Source organism: Triplophysa rosa, linkage group LG25 (assembly GCF_024868665.1).
Source record: "Triplophysa rosa linkage group LG25, Trosa_1v2, whole genome shotgun sequence".
In the NCBI taxonomy this organism is placed as follows: Eukaryota; Metazoa; Chordata; class Actinopteri; order Cypriniformes; family Nemacheilidae; genus Triplophysa; species Triplophysa rosa.
Genome location: NC_079914.1, coordinates 11,606,601 through 11,631,454, shown reverse-complemented (window position 1 = coordinate 11,631,454; position 24,854 = coordinate 11,606,601). Strand labels below are relative to the sequence as shown.

The 24,854-nt window shown below is 38.8% G+C and overlaps 1 protein-coding gene across 1 annotated transcript in view; it reads right to left on the bottom strand.

Annotated features, from left to right (window-relative positions):
- The window catches only part of lrp1ba (low density lipoprotein receptor-related protein 1Ba), a 185,657-nt gene that overhangs the window by 107,798 nt on the left and 53,005 nt on the right, over positions 1-24,854 (bottom strand). Inside the window, 16 exon segments of the mRNA XM_057325867.1 lie at positions 159-341; positions 915-1,079; positions 1,905-1,985; positions 4,817-4,933; positions 8,042-8,167; positions 9,102-9,242; positions 9,835-9,963; positions 12,681-12,870; positions 12,977-13,196; positions 15,168-15,348; positions 15,739-15,975; positions 18,592-18,735; positions 19,317-19,503; positions 22,146-22,368; positions 23,842-24,004; positions 24,387-24,644. Coding sequence (XP_057181850.1) covers positions 159-341; positions 915-1,079; positions 1,905-1,985; positions 4,817-4,933; positions 8,042-8,167; positions 9,102-9,242; positions 9,835-9,963; positions 12,681-12,870; positions 12,977-13,196; positions 15,168-15,348; positions 15,739-15,975; positions 18,592-18,735; positions 19,317-19,503; positions 22,146-22,368; positions 23,842-24,004; positions 24,387-24,644 — 2,745 coding nt within the window.

Genomic DNA, 24,854 nt, shown 5'->3' with positions numbered 1-24,854 from the left:
GTCTGGTTTTTCGTAAAATAACAGTGCATACTCATCAAGTCACTCCAGGCTAAAACCAATCGATTAAGGATATTTATTTAGCGCCCATCGCCCAAAAAATACATTACAGACACTTCCATTCTTCCATAATGTGATTATGTAATGGATTTTGCTTCTACCTGAGACTTTACAGGTGAACTTGGCATTGTGGTCACACATCCGTTTGGCTCCCTCGCAGGCGAACTCATCGCTGCCGTCCTCGCAGTCCTTGTCGCCATCGCAGCGCCAGATTTCGGGAACGCAGGTACGGTCACCACGGCAACGGAACTCTTTGTCGCCGCAGTCGGTTGCGGTTGAGAGCGCTGGTTGAGGGAAAGAGTCTCATTGGTGAACAAGTTTCCTGCTGAAAACACCATCTAAGACCATCGTACTGGTCCAGGCTGGTTTTTACTGGTTAGTCTAGGTTTTGTAACCAGCCTTTTTGTTCTTCATTATTTATTATTTACTCACCTTCACGTCTTTTCAAACCTGTATGACTTACTTTCCTCTGCAGAACACAGAAGAAGATATTTTGAAGAACGTTGGTAACTGAACAACATTGGACCCCATAGACTTCCATTGTGTGGACACAAAACCAATGAGACATTTCTCAAAATATCTTCTGTTGTTTTATACATACAGGTTTTTAACCCCGTGAGGGTGAATAAATGTGTTTTTATTTTTGGGTGAACTGTCCCTTTAAGATGCCTACATGAGCTATACTTTATATGCATAAATGCTTGCATTCCCTGGGAATCTAACCGACCTTGATGGTGATGCTTGTTTGTGGGTTTGTGGTGACAAAACTTGTTTTTGTATTTTGAAGGTGGAAGACACCAGTTTTTATGAGATTGTGACCGTTTTGTCAAAGCTCTGTTTCTGTGTGTGACACACACCTGTTCTTGAGCAGGTGGCGTTCTCGTCGCTGAGGTCACCGCAGTCATTGTCCCCGTCACACATCCAGTGCTCAGGGATGCACTTCCCACTGGAACACTGAAACTGAGCCACCGAGCAGGCATGGACGCATCCCACCTCATCGCTGCCGTCTCCACAGTCGTCCTCTAGAGAGAGAGAGCGAGAGAGAGAGAGAGAGAGAGAGGGAGAGGACAAGTGGAAAGGAAGGGAGGAAGGACGGAAGGAAGGAGAGAGAGAGAGAGAGAAAGAGAGGACAAGCGGAAAGAAGGAAGGATGGATGGAAAGAAAGAAAGAAAGAAAGAAAGAAAGAAAGAAAGAAAGAAAGAAAGAAAGAAAGAAAGAAAGAAAGAAAGAAAGAAAGAAAGAAAGAGGACAAGCCGACAAGGAAAGGAAGGAAGGAAGGAAGGAGGAAAGAAAGAAATAAAAAAGAAAGGATGGATGGGAGGAAGGAAGGAAGGAAGGAACAAAAGAAAGGGTGGATGGTTGGATGGACGAATGGATGGAAATAAAGAAAAAAGAAAGGATGGATGGAAATAAATAAATAAATAAAAGGATGGATTAAAAAACGAATTAAGAAATAAATAAAGAACATAAAAAGAAAGGATGGAGGGAGGGATGGAAGGAAGGAAGGAAGGAAGGAAGGAAGGAAGGAAGGAAAGAAAGAAAGAAAGAAAGAAAGAAAGAAAGAAAGAAAGAAAGAAAGAAAGAAAGAAAGGGTTAACAAATGAAAGAAAAAAGAAAAGAAGAAAGGATGGATGGATGGATGAGATGAAAAGAATTTAAAAAATAAAAAATAAAGGATGGATAGTCCATAGAATCCAAGAATAACCCATTATATTTCACAGAAAGAAAGAAAGAACACAGGGGATACATTGAAAATTAAAATAAAATACATAATATAAATGTAATAATCATAATCAATATAGAAATATGAATAAATATTTAAAATACTCATTTTAAAATCGCCTTACCAGAATCACAGTGCCATTTGACACTAATGCATTTCCCATTCGTGCAGCTGAAATGGGTCAGTGGCTCACAGGTGGGGAAATCTAAGGAAGGACACGAGAAGTACAAACGTGAAGAAAAGACGGAGGGCACCTCACTCACTCAGCTTCAGAACTCAACTTTGTCCCCGTGCCAGCTGGAAATGTAATTATAACAATAAAAGCTGAGATTAAACCTTCGACTAACAGCCTTCACTGAGGAGAAACACAACAATAAACACAGAGTTTGTTTTAGCTGAACTTCGCACCTTCCTGCTTTGTCTCTCTGGAGACAGAAGCTTTAACCTACCGCACGTTTCAAAATAAACCGACAGCTCAGGTCTTTGTGGCAACACCCATCAGAAAGACATCGCTGACAGAAAATACTGCCAAGCCGAAGTGAGCAAGCGACGTATAACTGTGGCCGCCACGTGCCAACTCTCAACGGTTGTAAGCGCGAGCGGAGCGGCGCCCGCAGTTCACAGTCAGCGTTTGTGTGCCAGCTTGATTTTGATTTAAGGAAGCCAAGCATGAACTTTAATTACTCCGCGCGCGGCCCGCGTTCACGTGTGTGTGTGTGTGCCAATGGAAGCGGCCCTGTAACGGTACCCGAGGAAATAAAACGATAATAAGATCCGACGACTGAGGAGGAGGAAGCTTCAAACGCGCGCATCATCCCTCAGAGGAAAAGAGGCGGAGATTTGCTGGTATTTTTCATCTCTTTTACTCATTTACAAGAAGTGAACTGAGCCGTCAGAACGGATATACGGTGGCTCGCGCAACAGTGAGAGCTGTAACAAGGCGCATAATATTACGCAGCGGTTCGTTGTTTATGTGTTATTTACTAGTTTAGCCGCAATCCAGCCCAGAGCCATTGAGAGAGAAGCTGTGTCCCAAATGACATACTATGCACTATGCACATTCTATGCACATAGAATGGTAGTATCGTCCCAAATGGAATACTAAACGGGTTTATACTAACCGGAAGTATATCGGTTTCCCAGACGAGCGCAAATGACGTCAATCACACGGCACAATGCGTGTGAAAAAAAATATATTTGTGCATTCTTCATTTTAATGTAGTTTTAAGCGTTATCAATCTGCAGGAGAGTATTGCTCGAGCTGTGTCCGATAGCCCCGCCTTCCTTCCGCTACGCAAGCGAAACTGCGACCGCTGAGTGCGTGAAGTGTCCACAGTTCCACACTTCATATTTTCGGTTGAAAAAGTGCATCATCCGGGTACTTAAAGTGCACCTTTTTTTGAGAATTTTTAATGTGAACGCACTACTCACACTATTTATACTACAAAATGGCAAAGAAAAGTGCATAAGTATGGGACGCAGCTAGAGAGTTGCGCCAACGGACGTTCAAAATTTTCGCGTGTCACAAGATTCACAGAGCCTTCATGAAAGTTCCAGGAAGTTATGTTTTCTCTTTAAATGCTTTATTTCATTCATTTTTTTATTCATTAAATGACTTACGTGTTTAAATGGGTTAAAAGTTTACCTCAGTTGGTCTATTTAGCTCCATGCGTTACTAATAACTTCAGGGAACTACTGAGAGCCTCCATGAACCACCATTGCTGTGAAAAAACTGTTCCATTGGACTCCATTATATCGCTTATTGCTCCCTGAACTCTCTGTAAGTCACTTTGGATAGAAGCGTCTGCTAAATGACTAAATGTAAATGTAACGTGAGTCAACGGAGTTGACGCGACTCTCTCTCTCTCAATGGCTCTGATCCAACCTTGCCCCTGGATCTCCCGTTCTGCAGTGAGGAGCTGCTGCAATTTTGTCCTGGTTCACATTTCCTCTAATCAAACAGAGGTTATTAGCTGGAATAAGCACAGGCATAGTGAACCTGCTTATTTTAAACCAAAAACCAAAGCGTATGCTTTTCAAAACAACACTGATCTGGTTCAATAATGCAACAAAACTAAATCCCTCCCATTAAAATTAACACACTTTCTACACGGGACACTATTGATGGACACTAAGTCCCTGTTTCATCTCATTTGTTTTGCAACAAATTTATTTTTTGTCTACATGTGTGAATGGAATGCTATAAATTGATTTCATATTACTATTTTACTTTAATATATAATAGAAAATAGGCTACAACATGTAAAACTTGAAAACAAAGTGTTTCGCTGGACGTTTGTACTTCACTGTGAACAATCTTCCTGAAGGGTCAAAATTGTGACCTCTGCATTAGCATATTGCGCTATGAAACGGCTCAAATTAAAGCAGCCTGGTGTGAATGGAAACGCAACCTCCACACACCCAACGATATAAAGATTTCAGAGAGACAAAACTGAGGAAATGTGACAACAGAAAAGGACTTTTTATGATGTAGTTGTACTACTGTAGACTCTCAATACACGTCTATTGCTGTTCCTGGCCTCCGGCATTCCAAACACACTGAACTTGAAATGAAAAATATGACTTTGCACAGCTCTGTCTGTGTTTTTATACTAGCACAAACAGAAAATATTTCTGGAAAAAAATCAATTGTGAACTGTTGCATTTAAAAAAAAAATATACAGACATCCCTCAATACTGTAATAAATAGACGTTAAAGCCAAAATCTAGAATTCATAAAGTCTATAATCAATTTAAAACATGTTGAACAAAAAGATACTAAAAAGAGTCTAAACATCCAGTTTGATGGAACTGGTCATTAATGGCTTGCTTTAATCATTAGATATCATAAGGTTCTCTTACAGTATATGGACGATGTCAAGAAATCTGTAAAAAAGGTTCAATAAAATATCCAGAAATCCTTTCTAAATGAAGAAACAGTATTCAACAAAAAACTAGCAAAATGATGTAAGAAAGATAAAATATTTAAATGCAGGGGGGAGGAACTTCAAAGCTCTCCGTGTAAGAAAGACTCACCACATGATGAAGATTCATCCGATTGATCCCCGCAGTCATCATCGCGGTCGCAGCGCCAGTTCTCAGGGATGCATCGTCCGTTCTGACAGGCAAACTGACCCGGCTGACAGGTTTGGGCTGTGAGAAGTAAAAAAAAGCAATCTCATCTTTTGCATCTTGTATTACACACGTGTTCACACACAGGTCTGTAAAAAAATGTGTTAAATAAACATGAACACGTACAGTAGTATATCCAAAATCTGTACCAGACATTTTGAAGGTATTGATCGCTGCTTTAAAGAAAGTATAACAAAATAACTTTGTTTGTGAGATATGTTTGGTCTTTGGACTTTTTTGAAGGCCAACTAAGCAAGGAGAACAACAATAAGACTTGAATGACCAGAAAAGCCTTGATCACAGTCTAACACAAAGGTTGTTCAATTGGTTATCAGATGGTAAGAACACAATTGGAAGCACTTGTGATTACAAAAAATAGAAGGACGGAGGTGGGACAGAAGACATTCTTGGAGGAAAAACTAAGTAAAGTGTCCTCAGATCAGACGCAGATGAAAACACTTACGGTTTAAAGTAACAGTTCACACTTTTTTAAAGCTTTGGTGACAAGAAAGATTTCTGTTCCTCCTGTAGCTCAAACGCATAAATGGCTACATACAGACGGGTTCTGATTTCTTAAAATATATTTTGTGTTCTCAGGCCTCTGTTATTTTTGGATGAACCGTTCAAGGAGCAATGTTGAGATTTTAGCGGCATCTAGTGGTGAGGTTGCAAATTGCAACCAACGGCTCACTCCACCGCTCCCTTTCAAAGCACTACGGTGGCTGATACAGGAATAAGATGTCGCTACGTTTTCGCTTGTTTGCCGAATGAGATAACGTATTTACAAAACGCGCTCCCTAGAGCAGTTTGTCCGTTTAGGGCTACTGTAGAAACAACATGGCGAATTCCAGGTAAGGGGACCCGCGGTGTATTTAGATAGAAACAGCTCATTCTAAGGTAATAAAAAAACATAACTCTTCATTATGTAAGGTCTTTATACACCTCTGAAGACATAGTTATGTATATTATATTGCATTTTTGTCAATAGATCCTTTAAAAAACTACACACTGGACCTTTAGATCAATGATTGACAACCAGAAGAGATGATAGGTCTCGATTTCTCAATTTTTTAATAGTTGTCTTGTTCTGCTGGTAAGGAACCGCAGACCGTGAGGAAGCTGCAGGTGTCTAAATAACCTTTGAAGGTCAAGTTGTGTTGTTTAACAGAGCTTTGAAAGGAGGCCAACTGAACATATAGCCAAACAGGTGCAGATCTGAATTCTGAAAGGGTAAAAGAACACACAAGTTTGGTTGTTTAACAATTCATCAAAAATAGCAACGGAATAAATTTTAAAACAAGAACGACGGCGTGATTGATGAATGGCAAGAAAAGTTCATTAGGGTTTCGCTAACATGCCTAAAGTTTACATCACTTGGTCTCATTTAAACCGTTTTTGTCATTAATTTTGGTTTCGAAAGGTGTTTGACACACTGCTAATGAGAAAGTTTCCTTGGAGATAGTCTGAGCACCGTCCGGGGGTCTTCGGCATGCCAAAAAAGCCTCGCTCTTAATGATCTGACTAAGCTTAGCAGAACCGTGCAAAACCTTTTCCTTTTATTTACCTGTACATCTTGCCTGCGAGCCTTGCTATTCCCGTCCATTTAATTAAACTTAATTTTTTCCCTCTGGTTTCTAGATTAATTATTTCCCTCAAGATCTCATTCTGAAATTCCAGGTTTGCATGTGACCTTGTTCTTTAGTCGTTAAAAAGTTTAACAAGGAGTTTAAATCATATAAATGATCAAGAAATGTCGATGTGAAAGCACCGACGGCACAGCGGCGTTTTTAATGCAATTTTAATAACTATTGTTAAGTCTTTCATGACTACAACTGCTAGAACAAATCGGTTGCTTGTTAATAAGTCAGTTTGAGGATAAAAGTGTTCCTGCATTGTTTCGCATGCAAATTGTGCCCGTTATCACAAAGGCACAAAAGAAAAAAGCATTCACATTTTCTATTGATCTTATAAGCATAAATTATTAAACACCAAGTTGCATGACAAATTATACATTAAAACACAAATCTCAAACTATAAATTCAGAAGAACACACATTCTACAAACTAAATCTTCCTTTTGGATAGAAGACTATAGACCTCTTCGGATGAAGTGAAGAACGTCCTGTTTCATTTTTTTAACACTATACACAAACATTTATATTTATAAAAATATACACATATAGTACATGCAAATAATTAAGAAGAATGTAAAATATAAAAATTATAAACATTTATATATAATTTAAATTATTGGTAAATATAAATAAATACATTATTTCCTAAATATGTATGCATATACATACCCCTAAAATAAATAAAAAATGAAAACGGAAGTGCTTAAAAACTGCAAGCTGGCACAAATATTCCTTTTCACCTCTAACACTCTTCCAAACAGTTTCCATTGATTCTCTTGAAATTCTTCCGCAAAGATCAGATTAGCGAACAGCATTACCAACAAAGGAGAACATTGTCTCCGGTCTATCTAAATGAAATCGACCAATGCCTGTAAGCCAAATGTGTGAAATTTGTCTACGCCGCTTTTATCAAGTGCCCAAAGCTCGGACTATACAGGTCTGACAACACAATGTATCTTAAACACAACCTCTTTACTATAATATTGATGTTTTGGTTTATCCTTACATCATGGAAACCCTCGGGGGAAGACATTGCTGGATATTTACATGTCACAGCTGTAAGAAACCGTTCCACATATTTGTAGTCTCAAACTGGGTGGCAAACCTTCCAGTAGGTATAAATTCGAGTGAATCGGCATCCTAGAATCTCTCACCGAGGACCTGAGCTCACCGGAGCGTATCAGACGCATGCCACATGTAAATCCCACCAAGTGTATGATGAATTATGATGGCAAACCTAGTTTCATCACGCACACAGCCGGTTTCGACCAGAGGGACACGCAGGCCATCCTGCGGGAAATTATACGGAGAGGTGTCGTGCAAAACTCGTCCTCCTCTCGGAGCAACGTATTCTCTGATGGCACTAGCTTTGAGAGAACGTAGCCTACAGCGAGTGACGCGTCTCCCAGCGGTGGGGCTGGTTTGTGGGGTTGTTCTGGATGGCTGGGTGCGTATACGGGCCTCCATGTAGGACAAGGCTCTGGGGTGAAGCTCACCTGAGCATGTGCGGTTGGACTCGTCTTCGTTGCTTCCGCAGTCGTCGGTTCCGTCGCACAACCATCTCTTCGGGATACAGCGGTTGTTCAGGCATTTAAATTGGTCCGCTGGGCAGCTGCGATTGGCTAAGAAAACAAACATCTCGGTTAGTCTGTAAAAATCACTTTGAATTCCTAACAGACAAGATGGACGACACTAATTTATTTGAATAAATCTGAGTGTCCAGATTTCAACTAAAGTGTTTTATATTTATATTGTTGCGCAGCTGCTTTGCAGAAAACATACAGTAAGTGGGTTTAAATAAATAATAATCGTTTATAATAATAAACAATAAATAATAATAATAATAAAGTATGTATTATAATTTATCATATAATATAGTATTATTACAATATATTATAAATAATAATTAGTATGTTAAATAACAATAATTTACAATAAATTTGTGATGATAATAATAATAATAAATAATGGAATAATTATTAAATATCAATGTCATTAGTATTATTATTATTATTTTAAATAATAAATTGTGTTTTAGTAAATAATAATAATAATAACATTGTATTTATTAAATAATAAGTAATAATTAGTAGTTTTAATAAATGTCAACGTTTTACAGGTTATTACATGTTGTATGGTCTTTGGATGTGTTCTAATATTGTGGAGTATGTTGGAAATCGTTTAACTGCGAATACAATTAATGTAGTAAATATAGCAAGCTACATTTTTTTGAAGTATAGTAGGTCACCCAGGTGACCTACTGTACTACTTTTGACAATTTTTCAGTACAAAACACAAATCACAACTGTATTGAACAGTATATCCCACAATGCAATGGGCTCAACTGGACCTTCCATTTCTGGTGTGATGAACAACCAGATAAATATCAACCATGATTTTTAACATCCTCTTATTTGCTAAAAATGTGAAATATTTTGTTAGTCAACACAAAAACTAAAAATACTCTGCAGAAAGCGGTCCGCTAGGTTTCCCATAACAAACATGTTTTTTGTAGTTTCATGGTTGAATTACATACAAGGATTGGAATAAACCTACAGCATAGATGCGGCTCTTCATCGCTGCCGTCCGAGCAATCATCATCGGCGTCACACTTCCACGAGAGCTGAATGCAACGCTGGTTTCTGCACTGGAACTCCGCTGGACCGCAGCGTTTTGTCTTAGTGACCTCTGATGGAGCTAAAACAAGCAAGAAATACGTGTCAAGGGAACAATATATAAATCCTTTCTCGACCTAACAATGAAAAGACGTCCTAAAAAAGAATCCACACACGCTTTCAATGGATTCAAAGTCAGGCACGATCATAAAGACAAATCCACATGGGGCTCAGAGCCAAACCGCGAGTTGAGCCGAGATATTTACATCCCCCACTGGAATTGGAAAAATCGATAGACATATTTAGCATTACATAAACACGTGTGATCTGCGGTCATGTTTTCTGTTGACCCCTAACGTTATTGACTAGTCTGTGTGTTGTTTTAAATGCTGAATATACTAAGTGACATTTTTCTAAATGAAAGTAGTACTGTAGCCTATATGTGAAACAGGATTCGGACCAATGAGATTCATTTGTGGTGGGGCTACCCACTGTGATCCTGTAGATGAAAACCTAGCCAAAAGAGAAGCGCCTGAAGGCATGTCCCTCGCTCTAGTAGCATCTTGTTTTGACAAACACGCAAGGTTTCTAGCACTTGTCACTTTATTGCATCACACCTTCTGGACGTGGAGGTAACAATAACTCTACTACTTGAGAGATTGACAGAAGCTTACATGTGCAACTGATGTTGTCTTTCTCCAGATGCTGGCCGTCTGCGCAGGCGCACACGAAGCCCGCAGGTGTGGCAAGGCACAGAGCCGAGGGGCTGCATCCACCATGATTTTCAGAACACTGGTTATTACCTAAGAGAGAATGAGAGTGAGGTAATACCATCAATTTTATGACATTTACAGAAAGCTCACTTATTGAGCAAGTCCGTTTTTCAAACGGCCTCCCTGTATTAGCCCGATTCACGCCGGTAAGCTTATAATAAAGATGTATAAATTACGAACTCATGGAAAATGTCAGCTTGGCTCCATTTGACAAGTACGTAACCTGCAGTTTATGTTTTAAACAGAGATGGCGATAGAGACGCAAACTGCATTGCAACACATGCTATACAAACGTATATACAACAGAGAAAGAATGCAATTCTCGTATAGTCCTAAAATGCATTTTCACAACTACAGAGAAAAAAACCCATTCATATATGATCTCTTCCTAAGGGGAACAATAAACATTTGGTGCGAATACGAGTTTAAACTGAAGCCACTGATCATTTCATAGAAAAACAATTCTTGGCAAATGATACCTCATCTCCGCTATTGTCCAGTCATCCAAAAAAGAGTCATAGAGAGCTAATGTACCGCGAACTCTGTACAAACTCTATTTCCGAACCGAGCTTCTGGACGCTCACAAAATGACAAATACTGAACATTAAAGCAGTTGCTTTTCTACATTATTTACAGTAGGACTTTAAGACCAAATGGAAGACCAAATGGAAAATCTGGGCTTTAAACGCAGAAATAAACAAGGTTTAAGAAAATCCCAAAGCACTTTTACAATAGCCTGACATGTTTTGTAAATGTGGTTTCTTAGGGATTTGAAGATAGAAAACACATAATTTAGCCTCTGAGCTGAAAGCTCAGGCTGGTTATTATGTATTCAGCGCAGCAGTGTGTTCCGCTTGGCTGTGTCACGTTAGCGTGTCTATTCGCCGCTTAGTGTTGAGTGCTTCGCTGGGCAGTGTGGTCTCCCGCAGTTTTGCAGACCCCCTGTGTAACACAATGCCAGGTGCTCATAGCTGTCAGTGGCTGTCATTACAGAAGATGCTTTGGCGTAGAAGACATCTGGAGAACGTCATAAGTATATATATAAAGTCTGCTTGATAAGAATATCAGAATATGAATTACAATCATTGATCACGTTGTACCTACTAGGTATCTAGGAGGGTCTATTAGAAATCCATTTATACTAATCGACCATTTCATTGTGGGAGAGTGGATAGCAAGTTGGTTGTTGGATGACTAGATCACCTCGACCCATCCTAAACGCTAAACCATGATGAATGACAGGATTCCCTTTTGAAGTCCCATTTGAGCATTATTAAGCGACACTGTTTAAATTAAACATGGGATGAAAGCACACTGTCAAAGATTTATTTGCATAATCCAAGCCAAAAAAATGTTATCAGCATGTGTTCTTGGGAATCAAACCCATGACCTATGCATTGCTACCACATTGTTCTGCCAATTGAGTTAGCATCTTTTTTAAATTTTCCAGATAATGATGTCACTGATAACAGCAGCATGTGTCACAGATCAACCACAAGACTTAAACTCCAAGTCATGATGCCCATGATTTATAAACCGTTCCACCTCTGCCCATAATGGATGGGTCACATCCAATCAGCCATTGGCTGACTGCTATTAAAGGGACAGTTCACTCAAATATTAAAATTCTTTCATCATTTACTGACTCTCAGGTCATTACAACTCTGTATGACTTCCTTTCTTCTGCAGAACACAAAAGAAGATATGTTGTGAAGAACGTTGACAACATTGACTTCCATTGTATGAACACAAAATTGTATGAAATTCCTCAAAATATCTTCTTTTGTTTTCCACAAAGTCATATACAGGTTTTGAATGAGGGTAAAAAATGATGACAGAATTTTTATTTTTGGGCGAATGACGTTTAGCATCTTAAATGAACCTAATATACGAATATCTCAACAGAGACGGTCACTATGATTAACCTTGAACAGAATCAAAAACATCGACTGCAGCCATCTTACCAGCTCAAAGCACCAACGAAGAACCAAGACGTCAATTTCTATCAATGGCATTACCATGAACACCCCACTAAGAAAAAAATACTACATTTGAAGAGCCACAAATAATGGCAAAGTTCATTGAAACAAAAAGGCGACTCTAAGCCCAAAGCATACACATTTCCTGCAAATCCCTCCAAATTGGTTGTAAAATACAACCTATGCTTCTTTGATCTGATATCCAAAAATGCTAGGATCATGAACTCTTAAGGTTAAAATTACCATTAAATATCCAACTCTGGGAATATCCACAGTAGAGCATTTATTCAAATTCAGGGACTTGCCGGTGTGGCATTACGTTATAGAATATTCAGCTTTTTAAAAGGTGAACGCATGCGGTGTAGTACATTTCATTTCTATATATTGTACGGGCTCTCCGCAAAGCTAAGCGGGGACGAAATGGAAAGAAACACTCTAAAAAACAGTAAAAAAAACGTAAAAATAACAGTTTTGACTGTATTTCAAAAATACATGAAAAATCTGTAAAAAAACGACTTTTGAGCCGCTATAAAGTTAGGTTAAGTCAAAGTACAAGTTATTTTTTATTATACGTGGTAAATCTGTAAAAAATACTGTAGAAAAAATCTGTAAAATTACGTTTTTTTCGTAAAGTGTAGACTTCCGCACCAAAAGACTTTTGAGCCGCTAGAAGGTTAGGTTTAGTCAAAGTACAACTTCATTCATTTATTATAGATTTGTTCGCTTTTTCCTATTCTTTGTGGTCCAATATTGACAATCCATATTTACCTTTCTGGCTCTGTGGATCATACACCTGAATCCCGAAGAGAGGTGGTCTTTCCGCCCGCATTAGCGCTACATCATTAGAGGACAAATCCAGACGGAATATCGAGGCGTTCATGTAATCAGTCCAGAACACGTAATTTTGGTAATGTGCGATCCCAAATGGGTGATTCAACTCGTTTCCGCTGTACACCACCTGTGTAAAGTAGATCACATCTGTTAGCCATTCGAAAAAAAAGAGAAAACAGCAGAAGAACAGAGGGTGTGTGAGGACGAAAGAACTCACTCACTCATTTACTAACCGTTCTGTGGCTGCCGTTGAGGTAGATTTTCTCAATGTGGTCGTAGTAGGCGTCACACCAGTACATGGCGTTGGACGAGTGGTCGAGCGTGAGGCCGTTGGGCCACAGCATGTTGGACGTGACGAAGATCTGACGGTGGGATCCATCCATCCAGGCCTTCTCGATCCGTCCGCGGCTGTCGATGAGCTCATCTTCCTCCCAGTCGGTCCAGTACATCCATCTGAGGAACCCAATGAGAAATACCATCTTCAAGTCATTCAACTAGACCCGAATTAAAGAAAGTTGGTAGCCAAACATTGACCCGCATTGACTTCCATTGTAGGGACATTTCTCAAAATATCTTCTTTCGTGTACCACTGAAGAAAAAGTCACGTACGATCTATTTATTTGGATTAAAACCTTTTTGTATTAAAGTCTTACAAGGTCAATTCATACCTCTCGTGCATTTTTTTCTACCCATAAACATAACACGGTAACACGGCCTTGCACGATTGATCACATCTTAACATAACATGACACTCCCCCTTCATTTCGTATTCGGTGACCTGTTGAATGATTCATAAAGCGGGGCTTTGAGTGACAGCACCTGCTGTGAGCAGAAGAAACGGGCGAGTGATGGGGAGCAAATGCGATCAGGACCCAAAGTCATAATCCTCCATCTTATCGTGTTAGTACAGACGGAAAATGACACGCGTGCATGAGAAAGCGAAGGACAGAGAAGATTTTTAAAGGTATAAAATAGGTAAAATGACATTTAAGGGAGAGATTATGTCAGGATAAGTACTTAAAAGTCAGCATTTCAGCAACTTAAAGGGATATTTCACTTTCATCATTTATTCACCCTCATGCATTTCAAATCTGTATGACTTTCTTTTTGCAGAACACAAAAGAAGATATTTTGAAGAATGTTGGTAACCAAACAACACTTTCACTGTATAGACACAAAACCACTAAGACATTTCTCAAAATATCGACTCGCATACAGGTTTTGAACAGCAAAGCTATTAGAAAAAATCTAGCTGATCCTGATCCAAAAAGCCATTAGGAGGATATACATACATGTCAAGCACAAACAGAACAGAAGCCACTAAAATATAAGTAGAAACCTGTCTTTAAACTTCTAAACCTCTTATGTCAGGCTTTCCTGTTCTGCCATGGCAGCGGTTTACAGTAGAGGAGCTTCTAAATTTCCTTTAAGCGTTTCTGAGCAATGCCATCCAATAAGGATGCTCGATTTAGCTGCTTTGACACAATGCTCTCTGACTCTCTCTCTCTCTCTCTCTCTCTCTCTCTCTCTATCTGTCTGTAATTTCTTCACTTAGATTTGAAGTAACAATATTATAAAATAAATGTGTAGCGAGTGGCTCAGAAACACAAGGGAGTAACGCATACTAAAAGTACCACAGTATTACCATAAATACAATGTTTTTGGACATCACTGTGTTAACCATAGTATTTTCTTCACTGGGACCATAATATTCCCATGTTTTTTCATGGTAATACCATGTTTTAAGAAATCAGGGCAATACTATGTTTTTCAGATATTTATCAGTGTATTACCAGAGTATTTTCACTAGTACCATGGCATTACCATGTTTTTCCAAGTTACAATGGTAATCTCTTGTTTTTGGACATCAGGATAGTTTAATGTTTTTTAGATATTTATAATTGTTTTACCATAGTATTTGCTTCACTGGTATCATGGCAATACCATGTTTTTAGAAATCAGGGTAATACTATGTTTTCAGACTTTTATTATTGCATTCCTATTGTATTTTTTTGTTCAAGCGGTATCAAGGTTTTACCATGATTCTTCATGTTACCATGGTAATACCATGGTTTTGACATCATGTTTTTTGGAGACTTGCTATACCATAGTATTATCAACTACTATTGGAACAGTTAAAAAACTATTTCAATATCATCAAGGTACTATGGTATTATTAGCACACTCTAGACATTATGCTACAGAAATATTTTTAAAATGCAATAACCCAGAAACTAAATGTTCTTTTTTTGTTGAGCATGCAAGGTGACGTGGACTTCTCTGTTGTCATTGATTTTTTTAAATCTCTAAGCCCAAAGGGCCAAAAATCCCCCCCCAGTTTTGTCCAAGGCATTAGCCTGCTGAAATCCCTGCAGAAGAAGCCTTTAAATGCTGCTGTAAGCAGGACCGGTATCATGAGCTTACCCATTCAGAGGATCCACAACAATGGCTCTCGGATGAGACATATTTCCCTCCAAAAGTGTTTTCCTGGTCTGCGAGGGCCGATCCAGCCGGGCCACGTTGATGGTCTTTCTATAACCGTCATTTGTCCAGAACAGGTTATTACCGATCCAGTCTACCGAGATGCCCTCCACGTTATCCAGCTCTGGAGAACGGAGAGGGAAAATAAATTGAGAAAATGTTGTTCTTTTTGCTCGTGAACGTCAACGACAGCTCGATTAATCACTGTCCTACTCCAGCTCTTCCCTCTGAAATTATGCGGTATCGACCGGCGAGCTTCCCTGACGACTGAATAGCACAAAACGCATGATAAATAACTTCCCATTTGGAAAACAACGGCAGGAGAAGCGGTGGAGTACAGGTGGCCTGATTTTGCCGCACCGCACGGATGATTCATTACCAAGCCGGACCAAAAATGATAAGAGCGATTTATGCAATAAAACTACAGTAGGACTTGAGAAATCTATAAGAACGATAAACTCATGAAGTGTAAGGTACATAATGTTCTCCTGCAAGAATAACAATAATCACGTACCATCTTTCAGGATCGTTTCCCGACCCGTCCCGTCGACTTTCTGACGTCCGATCAGGAAGCTTGTGGTGTCCGCGAAGTAGATGTAGCCGCTCTCTGCATGAAAGTCCAGCGCGCGGGGGCTCACCAGCCCCTCGATCTGAATCAGGGGCTCGTCGCCAGACTTGATATTCATATCCAGACCTCGTATAACCCCGGGTCGTCCTTTTCCATAAAACAGGAACAGCTCGTTCTTCGGCTCTGCGAAGACACGATTAAGCGAGTAAACAAACGCGGCGGCGTAACGTAATAAGCCTTCCACTACAATGCTGTCAGAGCTTAATTAATTGACATAATTATCCCCCGTTTTCGATTCAGTTCTGCAAATTAAAGCCGTTGACAAAAACGGATCCAAAGCGAACGGCTCCGGCTAATTACATTAGCTTAATTAAAACCAGAATTAGTTCCACTGATTCGCTTCTATCGAATCAATCATCTTTCAGCGCAAAACAGTTACATTGTGTTTTTAATTGTGAGAGAGCGAGGGGTACGCGAGCGTGTTTGTGTAATACAAACCTGGGGAAAATAGGATCCTTTATGGGGGGCATGTGTTGGCGCTAATGTTTTGGAAATGTATTAGCTACAGGCAGGAATGGGATAAATGGGATGACTTATATTATTATGGCAGGGAGATGGGCTTCAGAGATACAGAGGAGAAGATGGTGAGAGAGAGAGAGAGAGAGAGAGAGAGGAACCCAACCAGAACCAATTATACAGACAGACCAACGGTGCAAAGCATGTGTGGTGTTATTGAACGTCATAATGGGACACACACAAATAAGGACAAGATGATACGAGTGATTTTATATCATGGTAGCAGCATATACAGTATATTACAGTATGTATATCGTTTTTTTAGGTAAAGAAAATAAATAACGATTAAATCTCTTAAAAATAATTTTCTTATCGGTAGACTTTTTTAAAAATTATTGTGTAATTAAACAAACAAGTTTTAATAGTTTTTTTGGCACATTTCCATGCATTCTAACTCTCATCAAACGCTTTAAATGGTGCCATAGAAAATACAGTGTATTTAAATCCACTAAGCATGACTAAAGGCTTGTCCACACCGGGACGATAATCGCGCGTGTTTATCGTCGACGTTCAACGCCTTGAGACTAAACAAAGATGCCAATGTGAGTGTGCACACAGATGCGCAAAACGCCAAAGCGTAATAAAAAAAAAAAAACGCCTCGGGCTCGTTTTTTTTTGGTTTGACATGGCGCGTTAAAAACTGGCCTGTTGTTTGAACGTGCCTGGAACTGCTGATGTTACAGTAAAACACGACTTGGTGGCGCTCAAGCACAAAACGGTCTTGCCAAGCACACATTGACGAAGAGGAAGCGAGATGAATTTTTCTTCTGTGTGACAAGCGAGTGTCAGAAGCATAAAGTTGCGCAGCGCCACCTTGTGTACCGGTGTATTTCTGTTCTTCATTAAACGCCATCTATGTCAGGGAATGAATTTGCACGTTCACTCGGCTCATCTCCAGTGAAAATCGCTTGGATATGAACGTCGAAAATCGTCTCGAAAACCCGTAACGGTGTGTACAAGTCTTTAAATGTACTTTATTCTATTCATAACAAATGAATAAATTTGGGCATAAACTACTTTGTACTTCACATAACATAACATCAGGTTAAAAAACAAAATACTCGCAAAAATAACAGTAATCAATGGTATAAAATTTACACAATTAACTGTGTTCAGATTAAATAAATCTCATTTGAAACCAATGTAAAATTAAGACATGTGCAGCTGTTTTTGTTGTTCTCACTTGTAAAAACAAGTCGTACCCACTAATAACCATGGAAATGCTGTATATCTATCTACAACAGTCTTAAGGGATAGTTCATCCAAAAAATCATTTATTCACCCTTCTGTGGTTCTTAACCTGTATGTGACTCTTTTATCTGTGGAACACACAAGAAGATATTTTGAGAAATGTCTCTGTTGTTTTGTTTTCATATAATGAAAGTCTATGGGATGCAATGTTGTTTGTTTTCAACGTTCTTCAAAATCTCTTCTTTTATGTTCTGCACAAGAAAGTCATACAGGTTTGGAATGACATCATGGTCGGTAAACAACAAAATGTTTTTTATTTCATTTGAACTATCCCTTCAACCAGATGACAGACATACACTGTCACGCCGGCTCATTTAATCACAAGTTCACAAAATAACACGCAACAGCGAAGGGCACCCAGCTGTGAAGTGCTGCCTGAACGAATCACAAAACAGGCATTACTGCGCAAGCACGTCAGGTATTAAAAACTACAACCCTCTGAGACACAGATCAACCTCACATCTGGACTCATTTTGAAGAAACACAACATGCCAAAGGCTACACGGACCGTGTGACTCATGTCACGTTCAAACTCAATACCGTAACCTTTAACCTCAGCACCGCTCCACAAGGAATGCGGCACCTTTGTGTGAAAAATAAAAATCTCACGCACGCACGCACGCAGACACACACACAATCTCTGATAGTCAATGATCCTAATGCCACGACACAAAAACAAATCAATTTCCTGTGTTATCCGCCTTAACGCTCTCAACGCACGCTATTAATCAGACAAACATGTCCATTTTTCAGCGTCTCGTGGCTCCATAAATCTGCTCATAAATTTTCACTTCGCCAAAGCCCACGAGGGCCATCCATCTGATATATTGCTTCAGATAGCAGCACCCTTTTCCTAAGGGGAGTGCCCTCAAATCTATTTACATGAGAGACCCGTATCCCACAGCAAATCAGACACCCGGGAGAAGAGATGACTCGGGCGAGAGAGTGAGGTAAAGGGAGAGAGACACTCACTTTTGCAGGACTTCCCATCGCTGGAGAGGACGTGACCGGTCCGGCAGCGGCACACGCGTGATTTGTAGTGCTGGCTTAGGAGACAGACATGGGAACAGCCGCCTTTTCGGCCTTGCAGGTCGGGGCTGCACGCGTGAGTCCTGACTACAGAAAGAGAGAGGTTAGAATTTAACGCTGGATAGTATGCTATTTTTCATTTTACTATTTAATATTAATAATTCTCTTATGTGCCTTTGCCATTTTTTTTTCCCTCATTTTGTAAGTCGCTTTGGATAAAAGCATCTGTTAAATGACTAAATGTATATTTTATTTTATAGGTTACATTTATTTCAATTTATTTTTCAATTCTAGTTTAGATTTTATTTTCATGTAATAATTCTTTTATTAATAATGTCAGTGCGTCAGCAATAAAAATAATTCATTTAAACCAGTTTAAGTTCAAATATTTTATTTTTTCAAATAACATTTAAGTCTTTCAATTATTTGATGTTAATTAATAGAAACATTTTAATAGTTTTAGTTTTTAGTTAGGGGAATATTTGAGTTAGGGAAATACTTGAATACTTCTTTCTGATTGGGCAATCGCAGAAATCTACTAAAAATAAAAAAATTAAGTAAAAGACTAAAGACAAAAATAAAAAAGACTAGTTTATGCTTCATATCAGCTTGCTATATTTTATTATTTATTTATATATGTTTTTTCATAACATTCCGAAACATGTTACCTGTAGGTTGAGCCAGTCTGTGATAAACCCGGACGGTTCTGGCACTTTCCAAAGTGGCGATGGTGTTTACATCACTGGTGTTAAAACGGTTTATTCTTAATACATCCACCTTGCTCTCTCTGGAAGGTTCGGAGCACGTCGCAAACAGGTAATCTTCAAAGAGTGCTAATCCGTACAGGTGCGACACCTGGAGAAAACAACACACAAGCAAAGAACGAATTCGTTCAGAAGCCTAGTTACTCGTTTCAGCTTAGTTACAAACACGACACAAATACGTCTGCTTATATTTGTTACTCTAATCCAACAAAGGTGATGCAACGCTCTGTGAATAAACAGTGGCCTTGACAAACACGAGCCGAAAGATACATGTCTCTTTGATGTCGCATCTGTGCTACAAAATACCGGTGGGTACCTCTGAGGCTTTGATTTCTAAAAAACACAGTAATGTTAAAAACAAATGAGTTGTAGGAGGCGAAGTTCATATCAGGTTATCTTTCACTACCAGCTCAGAGAAAAGTACCGATATAGCCTTCAATGGAGTCCCAGGACACATGCTTGAGCTGAACCTTGCAGGAAATGGATGAGCAAATCAATAAAGTGCGCACACAAAAAAGTTCGTGAAGTCAGGACTCTGCAAGGTCAAATAAACTGTATAATCATTCAGGCTATAAGTTCAGAGAGGAGACAACGGAACAGAAACAGTGTCAAAGCAAAAACTGCATGCATGCATGAATGGATTCAGTTTGTGTATGCGGTGCAGTATGCATTAACCAGTAGTTCTCAAACTGGGGACCTTGGCCCCTGGGGGGGGGGGCCCGAGATGGATCCAGGGAGCCACAGATTTTTTGGCATTTTATGAAATATAGAAATTGATCATAGATTTTATGCAATCAAACATCAGAAAAATAAGATCACCAGACAAAAGTATTGATGTTTCAGCATTGTATAACCGAATATGTTTTTGTTTAAATAAAAATGTTAAATTTAAGATTATAAGTCTTTATTTGGGGGGCACAAAGCGATGCACTCTACACAAAGGGGGCCTTAAAACGAAAAAGTTTGAGAACCACTGTATTAAACGAATGGTCATTGCTCACTGCCATTAAGATATTTCAAATAAAAAATATGTACATAATATGTACTCACAGACGTGACTAACCGGTCAATTCAGAAGGGTGATGATAGGAAATCAAATAAACAACTGCATGTTTTGACAGAAATGTTGCTTTTAGGCCAATGCAAGATGTTACTCTGAAGACACATCCAACTTGGCAGTGGTCACCTTCATCGCGTACAAAAGCACAGCTTCCTTTCAGCAAGTTCAAGCATTGTTTTCAAATTCCAGCCAATAAACAACAACATTTAAGCACCATGGAAAACCCCCCCAAAAAATGGCAAGCAGGTGTAAAATAATCAAAAACACAAGCGGTAGAAGAAAGTTGAGTGGATTCTATCCCATCCATGTTTAAAACGCTTTTTCAACAACGACGATTGCTCAAAACATCCATTAAACTGTGAAAACTTGCAGACAAACTTCTCCCGGGGGGGCTGAGTGGAATTTGTAAACCACTTTCCTAAGTATCGCATTAGTTAACAGCAGATGTCTCATAAGGCTGATGAACAGTCAGGAATGGATTATGAATTGTTTTTTAGAAAAATGCACGAGGTTGACGGCACCCTTGGCCTGCTTTGTGAACTGTGGATGAAATTTATGCTGGATTTACGAAGCTATGAATTTTGAATCTTCATACTTCTGGGTCCGTTCGAGGGGTGAGCGAGAGAGGTCGAAACTTTATAGCCTTCAAAATAAACTGCTTTAGGAGTTTTTTAAAGATGCGTCATTTATCACAGGTTTACCCGAGACTGTTAAAGCAGCTAGGCGAAAAATAAGCAGAAACGTTTTGTATGTTTAGATGGCTGGAGGTAACTCAACTCAACCATCAAAGGGATGGTTCACCTTAAAATGAAAATTCTGTCATTTATTCACTCTTATTTTTTGCTGAAAACTTTTTGTTTAATGCATTAAAGAGAAAGTCATTCAAGTTAGGAATGACATGAAGGTATACGTTATGAAGTGTAGTGTAATGTGGCGTAACAGAGTAATGTAACGTAGCGTAACCTAGCGAAACATAACATAGCGTAGCTTAGTGTAGCCAAACGTAATGCAGTGCAAAAAAGTACAACGCAAAGTAACATATCATAATGTAATTTATCGTATCGTAGGGTAGCGAGGCGTAACACAACGAAACGTGAGGTAACACAAGATTATGTCACAAAGCCTGTTTTGTCTTGCATTTTCGTAAGCACAGATTTCAACATGTTAAATAAAATCCTAAAATAATGCAAAGAGTTGTGAAAATAGGAAAAGGCGTCAGATCTGCGTAGAGCGGCAGCTCTTAAAGGGGCCGCATTCTTAAACCTGCTGCTGTGACTCCTGTCACTGATGTTAATCAAAGAACAAAAGAAAAGAGGAATTCAATGTGTTTTGTAGCTTTAATTCTGTATTTAATGTAGAATTTAGCATTAAAGACTTAATTCAATTTCTGTATATTTCCTACCTGTTAGACATGAGAGCTCTCCGTTATACTGTACTTCAATGTTAAACGGCTATAGTTTATGTTAAAATAAAGAAAAAATAATCCATTTAATGGAGACGTCAGTTGCAGTACTAATATCAGAATGTTGCCTTTCATTCATAAAATGATGTTGTTAAAGAAACATGTTGTTTCTACATTCATTTGGAGATTAAATGTGAAATTATTAGAATGCAAAAGTACATAACGTAACGTAACGAAATAAAACAATAAAATAAAACAAAGGATTTCTTACCGAGTCACCTTGGATGATCGTGTGTCTGTTCTTGCCATTGTAATCCACGACTTCGATATAATCCAGATACGCATCCGCCCAGTAGACGAGTTTCTTAACCAAGTCCAACGTCACAGTGGTCGGCTGTTCGGTTCTGTGCTCCACTATCCTTGTTCGATTGCTTCCGTCCATGTTGCAGCGTTCCACTTTGGCTACTGTCCCATAGTCTGTGAAAAATAGTTTTCTGGGAGGGGCGGAGACAAGAAATCAAATTAGTTTTAAACTCGCACAGCACTTTTAAAAAATGCAACGTGTACAAGACCCTCAAAGCATCTCAATGCAACTCGTACAAAAGTACAAAAAAATGTTCTGATGGCTATTTAATATATAATCCATCCACTCACATCCATTACTGTTCTGCGAAACGGTGTTGTGGCCGAACTGAAAGCTTGCAGTAACAACAGCGCAATTAAATCAAGCCGTCGTGTGTAAGAGTTGAATGAATGGGCCGCAGTATGATATTACTCTTTATACTAACGCATATTGACAGCGGAATAAGAGAGGGGGGAGTTCATAAGCATTGCTCTTTACACAACAGCACTCGGAGTTCGAAATCCAAGCTCCGTTTTGGCACCGAAATTGTCCTTGTCATTTGAAAGAGCCAAAGTGCCCCCAACAGCACACAAAACTCAGCGCCGCATACAAATCAGTGTTTACCGAGAGAGCAGCTGCTGAAGTTTCTCGCGGCACAGTAACGCGGATGACTGTGCATCAGATAAGAGCGATTTATTCGCTCCGAGGAGATTTTAATCGGGGTTTCTTACTTATCTAAGGTTTTTAAGCGGAATCGTGTTGAGCTGCATATCTTTACATAGGTCAGCGAATGATGAAGGGTTTGTTTGGAAAGGTCTGTCAGAGGTCATTATGGTGGCTACGATTGGACCGTTTGTTGCCTGTAAACCTCTTTTAGTATGATAAAACTTTAGTAACCTTATGAAAAGTGAGCAGTATTGCCAAAATATCTATAAATAAATCATGTCAACAATGAATACATCTATGAATAAATTATGTCAACGCAAAGATGTATATTTCCTGGTCATAGCTAATGAAATAAAGCAATCCGTTAAAAAAAATCACCATGTATCAAAATCTAAATAAAGTTCAATCTAAATTAAATAAATTCAAAATGAAATAAACTTAAATCAAACTAAAATAAAGAAAAATTAAATAATGTAAATCAAATTAAATTAAACAAATAAAATACAATTCAGCACAAAAAATATTATTATTATTATATATAATTTTATTATTAAAATATAACTTTCTATAAATTTCTAATATTTTTTCTAATATTTTTCTAATAATATTTATTTCTAATTGTCTTTTTCTAATAATTTTTCTAATATTTTTTCTTCTAAAAATGATTTATAATTTAAGCGGTCGAGTACGATTTTGCTGTTAAAGTCAGTTTAACTTTCAAATATAAGTATGTAAACTAACTCGCAATTTTATATTTAAAACCAATTTTTGCCATATAGAGGCAAAAGCTACGAATTGCAGGTTTAGCGACTTATATCATATAACAATGTGTTGTTCCCTTCATTTGATTTTTTCTCATTTTATTTTACAAAAAAAATGTTTCTGCAGTAGCGTGTTATTTACCGTCACACCACCCCGATCAAAATAAACACATCTGATGGCTTCTAAGCCCGCTTACCCCATTATGGGATCCAGCGCCAGGCCTTTTGGGTTCTGGATGTCGAGGTCGATAATCGTAACACACGCATCTCCATGTTCGCTACAAGCAAATATCCGGTCATTGACTCTGTCTACAAAGTAAAAGTTTCCTGTCAACCAGTCGACGGCCATGTGTTCCACATCTGCATTTTTGGGAAAAGACAAAATGTACATTAGACACAAATGGGGCCTTGGCGCACTGGTGGTAGATCTGGTGGTTAGGATCGATTAAAAATTCATGCGCGCTTCAAAGCCTAAATGACATTCACCGACTTGACACGCACACTCGACACACTTACCCTTCTGACATTAAAACACTTCATTAGCAGATAATTACACACTTCAGGAGTTAAAAAGGTGAAAAAAGCCACGCTCGAGAAAATTAAAAACGGCTAATGAGAATATTTACGCGGACGCTAAACATTCAGGTTCCCGAAAACTTCAAAGGACATTAGTTTGCGCTCGCTCTGAATAAAACATCAAAGGTACGAAGCATCCGCTCTGAGAATAGACGCGTATACTTACTCTGTAAGCTCTGACCAATCCTTATCTGATGTTTTTCTGAAAATCCTTTAAGTTTGGTTACGCGGGCGCACCACAGCTGGCCCACGTGCTCTGCTGTCGAGAGCCAACAGAGAGATTCCTCTCTGTAAATAAAGTCCAATATTTGAGTCCCGTTCGTCTCCATGGACTTGAGATTTGGCATAGATGAACCGTTGAGATAAATAAGTGATATAGAATTCATATTTGCGGTTATGAGAACAGGAGGTTTATCACCGGGATCTGAAAAAGAAAGTAGAAAATGCATTTATTATTTCTAATAAATCATGAAAAAGTAATATACGTAGACAGACAGATATGCATAAATAAAGCAATTATTTATGCTTGCGATATTGGGGCTCAACTATGCACTTCTGGCCTTGGGGGAAAAAACATTTGAATAAAAAACTTATTCTTACAAAAACTCTACTAGTTTACTTTTATGTTCATACT